Source organism: Panthera pardus, unplaced genomic scaffold (genome assembly GCF_024362965.1).
Source record: "Panthera pardus isolate Hobbes unplaced genomic scaffold, ASM2436296v1 HiC_scaffold_7, whole genome shotgun sequence".
NCBI classification, from domain to species: domain Eukaryota; kingdom Metazoa; phylum Chordata; class Mammalia; order Carnivora; family Felidae; genus Panthera; species Panthera pardus.
This window is the reverse complement of record NW_026527002.1, coordinates 78,165,153-78,179,745: the sequence shown is the minus strand read 5'-3', so window position 1 is coordinate 78,179,745 and position 14,593 is coordinate 78,165,153. Positions and strand designations below refer to the sequence as shown.

At 52.4% G+C, this 14,593-nt stretch overlaps 1 protein-coding gene across 1 annotated transcript in view; it reads left to right on the top strand.

Annotated features, from left to right (window-relative positions):
- COL22A1 (collagen type XXII alpha 1 chain) overlaps positions 1-14,593 on the top strand; it is a 258,748-nt gene that overhangs the window by 76,011 nt on the left and 168,144 nt on the right. Inside the window, exons 10-12 of the mRNA XM_019459762.2 lie at positions 2,734-2,778; positions 5,134-5,196; positions 8,549-8,587. Coding sequence (XP_019315307.2) covers positions 2,734-2,778; positions 5,134-5,196; positions 8,549-8,587 — 147 coding nt within the window. The remainder of the gene's footprint in view (positions 1-2,733; positions 2,779-5,133; positions 5,197-8,548; positions 8,588-14,593) is intronic.

The window sequence follows — 14,593 nt, the reverse complement described above, 5'->3', positions numbered from 1 at the left end:
TTCGCAGGAATGGACATACTTTCAGTATGCATGTCCTGGCAGGCAGACTCCCTCCTTCTCTCCCTCCCCTCCTCTTTCTCCATCACACCTTCCCTCCCTTCTTTCTCCCTGGAGAGCCAGACCTGGCGAGCCAGGGAGCCCCCAGGAGCTCTCATCAGGTGAGGCTGGCAAACGCTGGCCCGACTTGCTGAAAGGAGCCAGCTCAGCCTTGCCGGGAGCTGAGGCTTTTTCCGGGCAGGGGGTGAAAGTGGAGGTACCTTGGCCTGGTGCCCGCTGGGTTAGGATGGGAGACGTCGGGCAGGGAGCCAGGGGGAGCACACAGGGCTGGACAGCCGCCCCTCCCCTGGCCCTGGCTTTCGATTAAGAGCCCCAAGTGAGAGGCTACCACGTGTGGGGCTTGGGTGACCATCAGGTGCACACAGACTGCAAGGAGGAAGGCCAGAGCCAGTCCTGCCCAGTCCAGACTTTTCCCCTGAGCCCGGCTGTGCCCTGAACATGTCCCCCCGGGGCCCTCGTGGTCCCTGGCATGGACCTGTGGGAGGGAAGTCTGGGGTCAAGCAGGCCTCCCCCTCCTGCTCCCCTCCCACCCCTCCCCACACTGCGTGGCTGAGGCAGGTCCCCTGTGGCCTTTCTAGCCCCATTTCTCTCCACTCTGCTCTCCCAATTTCCAGGATTCCTCGCAGGGATCATGACTTGTCTTCTGGCATTTGCGTGGACCACCCCCCCCCCCCTTATCTGGCTCATGCCTTGTCTTCTCTCAAGATGTCCCCGGGGAATCCTTTCTGAGCATGCTGTCGTCTATGTGAATTCCCTTCTCCCTCCCTGTAGCCTTCCTCCCTTCCTTCCATCATCCACCGTGTACCCCTGCAATAGCTATTTACTCAGCACCTGCTATTTTCAAGACCCTGTGAGCCATTCCTCTCCCTGTGCTTCCATCTACCCTAATAATGATCACATTTGGATTAAAAACCTCTACCCATCTTCACTTCCATCAGGTAGCTTTCAGATGGCAAAGATTCAATCTTGACATAGCTGTGTTTTCAGCCACTGATGTATGTAGCCTGATTTTATTAAATAGTGGTGGAGCTGAGGGACAGATGGATCAGGTGTGAGGATAATGGGCCGATGGCAGCCGGAGAGGTGGGAGGGAGGGACAAAGGAACACACCATCTCTTGCCGCAGGACGAGGTCTTTCCTCTTCAAGATTATCTTTCACCTTACACATTCTCAGCCTCCAATTCTGGTGGCATCACCCAGGAGTCCATTCCCGGATTCACTCACCCATGCCTTATTTTTGACAGTAAACAGTAAGCACCCACTTGTGCTGAGCACCGAGGTTTTAAGACACATAGTGCATGGTCCTCCAAAGTGCTCCAGTGAGCTGTGGAGCCCGGGAGTGCTGAGGTGCTCCCGGCCTGGGGGGCTCGCCAGCAGGCTGCTTCCCACGCACAGGTGGCGGGAAGGGAGGCTCTTCTCCCTCCCCCAAGAAGAGGCCACATGGAAGAGCTTCAACAGCCACCTCATGAAATAGGGGTGGCCTCTGGATCGCCATCTTTAATACTGTAGAAGATAGGGTGCACGGGGCCAAGGAGATGTAAGCATTCTCTCCTAGGAGGCCGAACTCGGACAAGGGCCACGGGAAGACTTGGCTTCCAGCGCTTTGAGTCTTTGAGTCAGTTTACAGAACACTTAAACGTTCTTCACCGAGGTCAACGTGCCTTTTGGGTCCGTGTTTGCCTCTCTAGAACCAAACGTGTTGCCTGTAAACTGTGTATCAGGCATTCCGATGGGCGCTACGTGAGGTCAAACACACAAAAGATTACTCACCCCCACGCATGTGCAGATGACATCTGTGAATGCATTGAAAAACAAACGTGTTCCTGAAGTGGCGAAGTACACAGCGTTGGCATTTTTAGCGATGGGTGTTACACATGCGTAAATGTAAGTGGATATGGTGTCCCTTCCTATACCTCAGCGTGGCGAGATGTACATACGTACCATTGTATGAATCGTGTTCCGTTTGTTTTTAGCGTGACGCTATTTACAGGCACCCACAACTTAACGGCTCAGAATTTTTAATCTAGTAATAAGGTCTTTTACACAAATAGCATTTATTTTATTTTATTTCAATTTCATTTTATTTTGAGAGAGAGAGGATGAGTGGGGGAGGGAGGGGTAGAGATGGAGAGAGGAGAATCCTAAGCAGGCTTCATGCCCAATGTGGAGCCTGATGTGGGGCTCGATCTCATAGACCATGAGATCATGACCTGAACCGAAATCAAGAGTCGGACACTTAACCAGTTGAGCCACCCAGGCACCCCAACAAATAGCATATGTTTTATAAAGTGAACCATGTTTAGAGTTAGGCTACAGACATGTATTGCTTCGGTATTTTGGTGAATGATAACTACAGGAACCTTTAGCAGGCCACACGATATTTTTTAGCTTAAGAGGTGGCCTAGTTGGGGTAAACATGGCCCATGGGGTACCGTCTTGTTTGTCTCTGTCTGATTTCCACTGCTGGCTGCATAGAGGTGATAACCAACATATCCCATGTAGTTTGAGCTTGAGATCGGGGGTTCTGAGCCCCAGGAAACCTTGTCCAGCTGGCTGGTCACAGGTGGATCACTCAGAGACTGGCCTGGGAGCGTGTGGGTGGATAAACAACTACTGAGGACAGACGGACGGAAATTCTACAAAGCCTCACTGGTTTCTTTGTCCTTCTTCCTGTAGGGCGAGAAGGGGTCCGATGGTCCCGTGGGACTCCCCGGCCCAAAGGTCAGTATGGGCACTGCTCAGGGGCATTTTGGGGCCCAGATAAGCCTTCGCCATGCTCTGTAGATAGACACAAAAGCGGCATGTTAGGTGATGGCCCTGCGGTGTTGGCTTCCACCATGGTTCAGGTAGAAGGATCGAGCAGGTGGCGTGGAGTCTGGAACCTCCGTGTCTCAGTCTGAAAACCTGAGTGAGAAGAGGGGGGCTTAGAAAGCCCTGGCCCTGACCCTGACCCCATTTGAGGGGCTCACCTCTCCGTGGTCGGTTAATTCTGTGTCAATCCTTTTAGGCTGCTGCATTCCAGAAACTTCGGGGTGGGGCTGGTCCGAGTCTGTTTAGATGGGCCTATTATATTTTTCTGTAAGTTGCCTGACACTCTTTTTTGCACAAATCGTTCAGACTCGTGAGTTGCTCAAAGCCCAGCACCTCCCCATGGGGGCCCCCTCCTCAGTCATGCAGCCGCCTCTGGGGCTCCCCGCCTTCCTGGGTTATTAGTGCTTACAGAGCTGGACAGGGCTGTCTTCTCACGTGGTTCTCTGGTCTCAGAAAGCTCAGACCCAGAGGGATGCTAACTGCCTGTGGTCACACAGGTAGGGGGAAGAGGTCAGTGTGACCCAGTGGCCGTTACCTGGTCTGCTGTTTGAAAGAGGGGCTGCGTGGAAACCCACAGAGATGACGCCCTCCCCTTCTATCCCTCTCTCTCCCCCCACTGCCTCCTTTCTCCCCTGACTCTGCTGGGCTGGGGAGCATGGTCTCACACACACACACACACACACACACACACGCCCCACCTGTTCTGCTCTGCTCCCCTCCCCTGGTGCCAAAGGAGAGCAGCTCGGGGTGACCCAGGGTGCCAGGCGGTCCTCGCGAGGAGAAACACAGGGATTTATGCCTCACTGGGCACCCCCTGGGCTGTAAGCTCAGCCTCTTGATTGTCAGATGGAAGTAAGGAGCAGAGGTGTCTGGGGGGCGGGGGAGGAAGAGGAGAGCATTTGTCTGGAGCAGTGTTGTTTATGGAGTGGCCGTGCTGTGGCTGAACAGATCCAGGGCTGGGCAGGGACCTGAGCAGGGAGGACGAGGCGGGGGGAGAGGAGACTAGGAGGGACTCGGGCACTGCCAGCTGGAGATGCACGTCGCTCCCTCAGAGCTGATTTGCTGTCCTGGGGCTTCAGCCTCACCGGCCAGATTGTCCCAGGCTGAGGCTGAGACTGCGAGGAAAAACCTGTGGGTCCCAGTGGCCTCATTTATTTACCCACATGCAGCTCAGGTCGGGTCAACAGTCACGGTCTGGCGACCCCAGGTGCCGAGAGGCCCGTTCTAGTGCAGGACGTTCCAGTGAATGAGAGTCGCATCCCCAGCACTGACAAGCCAGCAACAGAGAGGCATGCATGGGATCGCCTGTGGGGAGAGCCAGGGTAGAAGGCCCGTGGGTCCAGCAGGCTGCATGGGAGCCTCTTGGGGTAAAGAAGGCAGGGGAAGGGCATGGCAGGCCAAGGGAACAGCATAAGCAAACTAGCTTAGGGTATGAAGTGTGAGGTGGGAGTGGACACAGGTGAAACTGCGTACCAGGAGAGGAGAAAGACAGGATGTTGAGGCTTCCTGTGTTGGGTACCCAAGCCCATCTTGGATCGGCTGCTGGTACAGTTGGAGGTGGCCCCACTCCCACACTCAGCCCTTGCAAACTGTTTCCTCCTCTGCGTGCCCTCCCTGTCTTCGTGCACTGCTGGGAGGGCTCAGGACCTTGTGGGCACAGACTGGGCATACAAATGGCATCAGGGGGCCCTGGCTGGCCTCTGGCAGTTTCGGAGTACCTTCCTGCTTTCAGTCTTATGTGAGCTCATGACTGCATGCCCATTTCACAGAGGAGGAGGCCCAAAGAGTAATGATGCTCTCACGTTCAGCAGCAGAGCAGGAGTTTGAATCCAGGCTTCTCACTCTTCCTTGAGGGCTGGGCCATTCCCAGAACAAACACGTGATGCTTTCACCCACTTGCTTTCTCAAAATGTCCTTCGTTCCGGAATTAAGAGGTTGGGGAAATTATGTAGATGCTTCCTCCCTCTCTGGGCACGGGAAGCATGGCCTCATTCCTAAAAAAGAAACTTAAAAAAAAAAATGTTTGTTTGTTTGTTTGTTTATTTATTTATTTATTTATTTATTTAATTTATTTATTTATAGAAACAGAGAGAGAGAATCCCGAGCAGGCTCAGCACTGTCAGCCTATAGCCTAACTTGGGGCTCAATTTTGACAGTGATGAAATCAGCCACTGTCAGGCAGTTGGGGCCAAGTGGGCAGTGGGCAGGGGGATCCCTGCCGGGGGGGCCTGACCCAGTGCTCCTCTCTGGTTTCCACCCCTGTAGGGAGACACGGGAGCCACTGGGTTGGCTGGAGCTCCTGGACCCAAGGGAGAAAAAGGTGACGTGGTGAGTACGGGGCTGATGTGGGAGACCCGGGGCTTCCCCCAAGCATGCATGTTGCCACAATGCACCGAGCCCCTAGTGGGAGCCAGACACCGAGCCACACGCTGCCCCCGGAATGGAGTCCAGGCTCTTCTCCAGGGCACGGGAGGCCCACAGAGGTGGCCCCAGCTGTGGCCCCAGCCCCATCCTGCACCTGCACCCCTCCCCCACTGATTCTGTGCACCCAGATGGGCAGCTAGGAGTCTCCAAACTGGTCACTTCTCACTGGCCAGTGCACATGCTCTTTCCTCCATAAGGAATGATTTTGCTATCTTTCCACTCCCGGTTTTCCTCTCACCTCCCCTTTCTGACTGGCCCCTCTTTCCTCATATCCACATGGAACTGTGTAGGGTTCTCCAGGATATCCCTGTGGCCCCCAGAAAAGAAGCAGGGAACAGTGTCTGCCTGTGACTGGGCACTGGTGTCAGACGTACAAGCAAAACCTACAAAGTAGGCATCACAGGGGTAGTTAAAGAGCAAGGGGGAAATCATTCTCTTATTTAAAGTTTAGTTGTTTATTTTGGGAGAGAAAGCACACATGATCAGGGGAGGGGCAGAGAGATGGGGGTGGGGGAGAGAATCCCAAGCAGGCTCCACGTGTCCATGCAGAGCCCGACGTGGGGCTTAAACTCACAATGCTGGGATCATGACCTGAGCTAAAATCAAAAGTTGGACGCTCAACCAACTGAGCCACCCACATACCCCAGAGGGAAATCATTCTTAAAGAAGGAAAGGCAGGTGTTATGACAGCATCACATCAAATCCAGAATCTAAGTAAAGAGAAATTGCTAAAAAGAAGAACCAAATGGAAATTCTAGAGCTGGAATTGGAACTGAAATGAAAAGGGTAATCAGTAGAGCATCTTGACAGTAGGTCTGAACTGGCTGCAGAAAGAGCTGACGTTCTTGCAGACAGATCGATCGTGATCATGTAATCTGAAGACTAGAGAGAACCAGGAAGGCGGAAAATGAGCAGAGCCTCGGAGTGGACCAGAATGCTCATAAGGGAGCAGAAAGCGTATTCAAAGAAATAATGGTGAAAAAAATCCCAATTATGGTGAAAAGCAGTATTGTACCTGTTCAAGAAGCTCTGTGAGCTCAGTTCAAGGTAAGCAGAAGGAGATCCGTCTCAGAATGATTGTAGTAAAAATGCTAAAAGAGAACCTTTTAAAAATATGTTGATTGATTGATTGATTTAGACAAACAGAGAGAGAATCCCAAGCAGGCTCACCACTGTCAGCCTATAGCCTGACTTGGGGCTCGATCTCACAAACCATGAGATCATCACCTGAGCTGAAATCGAGAGTTGGTCGCTCAACTGACAGAGCCACCGGGGTGCCCTGAGAAACTTTTGAAAGCAGCAAGAGAAAGAAATGAGTTGCTGTGTACAAAGAAGCCCCGTAAGAACATTGGCTGACTGACCCTTCAGGAATCACAGAGGCCAGAATGCAGCGGGGGTGACCAGGGCAAAGTTGCTCATCACGGCCGTGTCTGATTGGGCATCTAACAAACAGGTGTGGTGACAATGGCACAAGGTCCGGGCAGGAGGGACTAGAGCTGTGTACAGAGCCGTGTATTTATAAACCCCACTGGAAATAGTATAAGTCTGAAATAGATCATGATAAGGTAAGATGTGCCCGGTACACCCAAGAGCAACCTCTAAGAAATGAAACAAAAATATGCAGTGAAAGTGGTATTAAAGATATTAAGATGTTACTAAAAAATACTTAATGCCAAAAAAAGTCATAAGGAGGAAAAAAGAGACAACAACAAAACGATAGGAGACATGCTTGTTCCAGAAACATGCTTGTAATCCAAGGCACTTGTACATCAAAGCGAATTTCGAGAACCATTGGCTCAGTTGTGATCATGTGACACTTGGCGTCACGTCCGACTCGTATTGCAAGACATCGCTCGTTTATGAAGCAGACATTTATTAGAAATGTTTGCTCATCTTGTGGAACACTCGCAGAACAAGTTACAATCCAAGGTTTTACTCTGTGTCAGTAATCATGCAACATGTTCAGGCTGGACATAAAAACAAGATCAGCTCTGCCCTGTCTACAGCCGACACTTGAGATTCAAAGGTGCAAACAGCTTGAAAGTAAAAGGATGGGAGATACATATTCTGAAAATAGAAAACTTACAAATTGGGAGTGACCATGCTAATATCAGACTAAAAATAGACTTTAAAACCCGAAGCTCATGGAAGTAAAGAGGGATATTTGATCATGAGAAAAGTGTCGGTCTTTCAAGCATAGGTAACAGTTGTAAACACATGGGCACCTAACAAGAGTCCAAAATCCGTGAAGCAACAAGTGACAGAATGGAAGGGAGGAGTAGGTAACTCAGCGGTGATGGTTAGAGACCTCAGCGCCTCGCTAGTGATGACAGTGACGCCTACAGTCACCAGGACGGTGGAGAAATTGGGACCCTCATAACATTGCTGGTCCAAAATGGCGCAGCTGCTTTGGAAAACACCCTGTCTGTCCTTAAACGGTTAAACAGAATTACCATGTGACTCAGCAGTCCCACTTGGAGATATATATTCAAAAGAAATGAAGACATATGCTCAAACAAACCCTGTGCACAAATGCTCACAGAAGCATTATTCATAATAACCAAAAAGTAAGAACAACCCAGATGTTCATCATGTGATGAATGGATAAATAAGATATGTGATACACTCACCCAGTGGCATGTTATTCAGCAGGAAATTGGAGTATTGCCACATGTTACGGCATGGATGGACCTTGAAACCACTTTGTGAAGAAATCACCACTGGCTGTGAAGCCAGCTGTCACCCACATGTCATGGGATTACATGCATATGAAGTGTCTAGAGGAGACCAGCCTACAGAGATGAAATCGATTCGTGTTTGCCCAGGACAGAGGGTGGTGGGGGGGGAGGACACGAGGAGTGACCGCTAGTGGGTGTGGACTTCTTTCTCAGCTGATGAAAACATCCTAGAACATTGATCATGGTGGTTGTTGCCCAGCTCTGTAAATATGCTAAAAACTATTGACTGGTACACTTTACGTCGGTGAATTACACAGCAGGTGGATTCTATCTCCGTAGAGCTCACAAGGAAAAAAAAAATAATGGTACCATAATATTGAGTTGTTGGAAAAATTAGATGGGGTAATACCCACGAGAATCAACACTCAGTAAGGGTTAGCATCTCTTCTGGAAGCTCCTGGGCAGGGCTGACGGGAAAGCATCTGACCCTTTGAGACCCTGGGGTGCTGATGCCATGTGTGACATCATGCCTGGAGACGCTCTCTAGTAAACCTTTGCTTCCTGCTTTCCTTTTCTAGGGCAGGGGGCCTTTTGTCCATGGAGAGAAGGGTGAAAAGGTAAGCATGTCCCTTTTATCGCTCCTCTGGGGGCTGTGCAGCTGGCTGGAGAGCACAGTGTGGAAGGTCGCCTGGGTTTGGGAGAGGTGGTCCACTGTCATGCCGTCCGTAAGAGTCCAAGGGGAGCGAGTAGCCTCGGCGTGTCCTCCCCTGACTTGGGCGGTTGGAGCACGTGCAGTGGCCAGCGCTTCCCGGCAGCAACGAGCATGAGTGAGCACGACTGGGGGGAAGCGTCCCTGTAGGACGTGGGTGGCTGACACGTGAAGGAGCAGAGGGTGCTTGCTGGCACCCGTGGGGAGCAGGACACGGAGCCACAGAAGTGCTTTGAAGAGCAGCACTAAGGAGGACGTTGAATAGAGCGTGTTCGGGCCTCGTGTGCAGTTTGGGAAGGTCTGTGCCCGGTCAGACACGCTGGGCAAGTTTGAGTCGCAGGTGCCAGATGGGTGTGAAGCGAAAGGACCAGAGGAGTCCTCAGGAGGCTTGCAGAAGTTTCAAGGGGAGATGGTGAGGAGCAGCGGGAGAGGCAGGCAGGGCGGTGGGGGGGACGGGAGGGGGGGCGCGTGCGTGTTCTCCCCAGATACGGGTGTTGCACCTTCTCTCACTTCCTCATGACAAACAAAGCCCGACAGATCCTGGACATTGCGGTTCTTTCTGAAGAAAGCTTTTGTAAGTGGTTTGTCTGTACAGAGAAATAAAAATCAGGGTGGCACTAAAATGCCATTCGTTGACTCGCACCAGCCATTAAAAATGTACCTGCATGCCCCCCACCTTGCCCCGTCCAGGAGACAGCCACAGGACTTCTAGGCGTGTATTTGTGCTAATGATTCACCAGAGTGCAGGGCTCAGAATGCACCGCTGATGGGCCCTGGATGGTTTTGTCCTCACACCCTCGCGTAGGGCTGGCTGTACGAGCAGGTGCCGCTCTGTCCCCTTACTGGGGAAACAGCTTTCATGTGGCCAGCCCGTTCTCTCCCTGCAGGTACCCTTTTACCAAGTACTTTCACCCCAGAGGTTTCCTCCACAGAGATAAATCACGGACGCACAGAAGTTCGCACTCCGCGTTTTACTCTGTGTAAGTCGTGAGACTGGACACGAGCATGTGCCGTGTAGTAGGCAGAGGGTGAACTAAGTTACCGCACAGCTAAAGAATGCAGTGGTACTCAGGGATGCCAGACCACATTTAGACCAACAATTAATGACCTAGAAAATGAAAATAGTATTTTGTTAATTTTGAAAGCACATGGGAAAACATCTATACAGTGTGACCCTAGCCCTGGGTGTGTGTGTGCATGTGTGTGCACACACAATCACTCCTACAGGAGAGCAGTCTGAGAGCCAGCGTGGTACACAGCACAGCATGACTTTGCCACCAGTTTTCCAGTCTGGGTGTCCTGACACTGAAGACGGGACTGGCGGCCACCATCCATCCTTCCAGTGTGGTTTAAAAGCCCAGCACCTGGAGGCAAGATGCTCAAAGTCAGTAACCACTTTTGTCTATTGTTGCCAGCTTCCCAGGCTCCTGTGGGCCCAGAGCACAGGGATTAGCAAGATACCCGGATGTTACTATCAGGACTGGGGTTGCCGGAGCCCTTGAAGTCCGGGTGCTGGGCCCAGGTGGTGCTTGGTGGGCGATACCAACATGCGTCTCCTGGACCAGCACGTCCTCTGGCTGGAGAGGTGTCCCCAGGCAGGAAGTGATGGGCCTCTTTTCTCTTTTGAGCAGTAGGTGCTGCTGGGCCTTGTCTGTTCTGGTTTAGCTCAGAAGGAGCAGCGTTATTCTCCTGATGCCTGGAGCCACCTCCCTGGTGCCCCAGACCCCTGCCTGCAGCACCACATTCAGGACTCGAAGCTGCCAGCTCACAGTCCCAGCCGGGGAGACCTTACATACTTGGTGCTGGCAGGACAGATGGGCAGCTGGACAGACTCTACCAGTTCTGGCTCTGTCCTTAGTTGACATTCTCTTGCAGTTGGACATTTTTAGCAAAGTCTGAGTCTGGAATCTGCCACATATTAGCTGTGTGATTTGGGGTGAGTCACCTCCCTCTCTGGGCCTCTGCTTCATCATCTGTAAAAGCGAGGGGGTGGGACGAGATGATGCATAAAGGCTCTTGCAGGCGGCAGCTCTGAGACTTGGGAATCAGCCCAACCCAGCCCGATTCCCCAGGGCTGTCTTCTGCAGCTTAGAATCTCTGCTTCCCCCTCGAGGATGAGCCAGGGCCAGGGTGGGTCACGGGGACTGATAGAGTCCACAGAGCAGAGAAGGTCACCGGTGACTAATGCATTTGGACAGGGCCCAACAAACTTCTGCACTTGAATATTGTCCCCATAGCAGGTGCCTCGAGTGAGGGGATTGGATGGACTGGAGCCCAGTGGGTCCAGGGATTGTATTTCTCTGATTGTGGCTGTGTGTCTTGTGTTTCTGGCATGTAATTAACTGTGAGGATGTGTGTCGGCCTCTAGGAGGGCCAGCGTGCCCCATACCTTAGGTCTCGTGATGAAGACAGTGCATTAGGGAGGGCACTACTTACGCCTGTTTCACAGATGGGGAGAATAAAGCTTAGAGGTCAAGTGACCTGCCCAGGGTCACAAGTTAATGGGATGGTGGGAAACATAATCACTGGTTATTACTAAAGGGAAGGGCAGGCAGCTGGAGGGCTGATTAAAGCCCCCCTTCCCCAGCAGCTGAGAAAACTGGCTCTCAGAGAAGGTGGGTGACTGGCCCAAGGTCACGCAGCTCTTGGCCTCCTGACTCTCCTTGGCTCCCACATCAGATGCCCTAGACCATTGCATGGTGCCATATTCCTGGACTGCTTCTGCCCCTTGTCTTGGAAGCTGATCTCCTCTCTGGTTCCCATATTCACCAGAGAGTTCTTGGGGTCAGTCTCCCCCAGTGTTTTAATATATGTGAAATAAGACTAAGGTCGGGGGGGGGGGGGCAGCCTTTTAGGGGATGCCCCCAAACTGCTGCCCACAGCCCAGGCGTTGTGGCCGTAAAGGGAGAGGAAAGGAGGATGAACCTCTGAAGCATCTGGGGCACAGCTGGCATCAGGCATGGGCTTTGCCACATGAGCGGATGGATGAATGGATTTGGGGCTCCGTCACCCAGGACTGAGGACCAGCTTCACCCAGTAGGGAGATCACAGACTGCGTGGAGGAGACCCAGCTTCAGAATCTGGCTCCACCTCGTGCTGACCCCATGTCCGTCCTTGGTCTACTCTGAGCCTCAGTTTCCTCATCTGTGAAAGGGGGAAGGGGATGGTAATGGTTCCCACCACCGAAGGAGGCAGTGTACATGAAGGGGTTGATGCAGTGCCTATCGAGCTGGTGATGCTCTGTTCCTGTTCCTCCCATAATCTTCAGTTAATTTCCAGCTCATTTGGTGGTGGTGATGAGGGCATATAGCTGCTGCTCTGGGCTGGGCTGGACCAATTCGGGTGCAGTCAGAGAGAGCAGGGAGGGGTGATGACCTCAGTGCCCTCTGCCCTGGGTTCTTCCCTGCAGAGAAGATTGACCAGCACAGTGAGATGCTGGCATGAGGGTTCCTTTGGGTGGGCACTGAGTCGGTCTGGGTGCCATGGAGGTGAAGTCTGCGGCATTAGCCAGACCGTGAGCCCCACCAGTGGAAAGATTTAGAAACAACAGAAACAAGACCAAAATGTGAGTTTCCAGTGAGCTTCTTCGTGGTGCATCCTGGGGGTCTTTCTGCTGTGGGGACCAATGCTGCCTCTGGAGGAACCCAGAGCCACTGGGTTGTGTCCCGTTCCTGGGCCCACAGCGCCCTCTGGTGTCTGCACACCAGAGCGTCTGCTCCAATTTCCCTCTGCAGGGCTCCTGCCTAATGTGACACTGGGCACATCTCTGCCGTTCTGGGGCTGTCGTCTTTTCTTTAGAAACCTGGCACCTGGGGGGGAAGGAGGGAAGAGGAAGTCTTGGTTTTGTGCTCAGACCTGGGTTCAGGTGATGGAAGGAAAGCAGGTTTGGGGAGCTGGGCAGACATGGCTTGGATCCCAGCTCTGCAGAGGCTGGGTGATCTTCGGCTGGTGTGTCCCTGAGCCTCAGTGTCCCCTCTGTAAAGTGGGTGCAGTGGTGCCTTCCCTGTGTGGCAGTTGTGGGGATCATGGGAGGTTGCTCATGCCTGTAAAAGCACCTGGCTTAGTCCCCGGCTCAGGTAAGCACACGTAAAAATCCGTTCCTTGCCTTTCTTGTCCTTCTGCTGGAAATTGCCAAAACCCGGAGAAGAGTAATGTGTGTTTCTTCAGCGGAAAGCATTCAAGTACCTTGTATGAGAGAGGGTGGTGGGTTCACAGAGCCCTAAAACCTGGGTTGGGGCCCCCACCAGGGTCTCGTTCACCGGTTCCGTGGAGGAAACACGTGCTTGAGCACAGCCATGTGGTCCAGCGTGTGATTCTTGCGGGTCCCTAGATAAGCCGGGTTGTGGCCTCCACCCGCCATGCTGTTGACACACGCTCAGGACCCTGTCTGAGCCTCAGGGGACGGAGGAGCAGAGGACGGTCACATCAGCAGAGCACCCCAAGGGTTTCCTAGGATAGTAGGTGTCGTGCTGGGGGGAGGGCGGTGGCGAGAAGATGCAACCCCCCAAAAATGTCTAGGAAATTATCATGAGCACAATTCATATGAAAGGAAAGACAGAAACAGAAACAAAAATACCGCAAGCTGACTCTGTCTTTTGCAAGTACTCGTGACAACTACAATGGCAACGAGAAATGGGAAACAAGCTAATGGAGTATCACGTTGCAGCAGCCAGATGGGCATAAGTGAGAATTAGGAACACCTTACGATAGGGAGCTATGCATGCAACATAATGCAAATGAAATAGAGGCCAGGAAGCCCTACGTGCTCACACATAAAAAGACGTGTGTGCGGTGCAAACAACCAGCACGTTGGGGCAGTGGGATTTGGGGGGTTCCATATGTCTTGTTAATTACTCTTCCTGGTGCTACAACATCTGTAAACATTTAACCAAAGACTAAGTCTTAACATAATGAAAATCCTTTTAAATATAGTACATTCACAATGTTTGTGTGTGAAATCCCCAAGCGGCGTGATTTTGGAGTGCGGACCCCTGGACGGCATGACGGCTGTGGGTCCAGATGGCAGGACAGGGCAGTGGCTGAGGACTGGGCTTTGGGAACCTGGAGCTGCCCCTCTCCTGCCACATAACCTTGGGGAGGTCTCCACTGCTCTTAGTGCCTCAGTTTCCTCTCCTGTGCATAAGAGAGACTAGAAAGAACCACGCTCTCCTAACGTTGACATGAGGGTTCATTAAGGGGATCCAGGAAAGAACTTCACAGGCTCCTGCTAAATAACGACTTCGGCAAACATTAGCAAGAGTCAAGTGCAAGCCATCCACCCTCCAATTCCCTGAGCAGGAGGATCCGTTCAGACACATTATCTAAGTTAGACCCAACCATACAAACTCAGTACTTCTGCTTCGAAGCCTGGAGGCAGATGTTCTCTCCCTGGGCCCACGGCTGTGAGGATGACAGCCTTGACGCTCCTCTAGCCATTTTTGCTGCAGTGAAATGAGCCAGTTGGAGCAGGGCGAGGTGACCCTCAGAGGTCGGCCCCGAAATGGATCCTTGTAAGTGATGCTGCTGAGCGACCATGCGGGCAGCATCTCCGGCTGCTCAGACACACCACACGCTGCATTTCCTGCCAGCGTTGTCTTTATGAACAGCAGCCGGCACTAATACTCCAATTAGAGTGGGGTTGGGGTGTGGAAGGGGCCCCAGGCAGGGTCAGTCAAGACCAGGGTATGGAGGTGGGGCAGGGCTGGGTGCCTGGAGTGGCACACCGTAGGGACAGCATAGGGAGAGAGCTCCACAGCCCCTCATCAGTGCTGCTCACACCTTGCAGGTAACAAGGGCATTTGAGACCCGTAGGGGACGAAATTGGGACAGAGTGTCCCATAGAGCCATGCTTGGGTCAGCAACTCAGTACTCAGCATTTGGTAGAAGGGAAGAAACTCAAAAACAACAACGACCA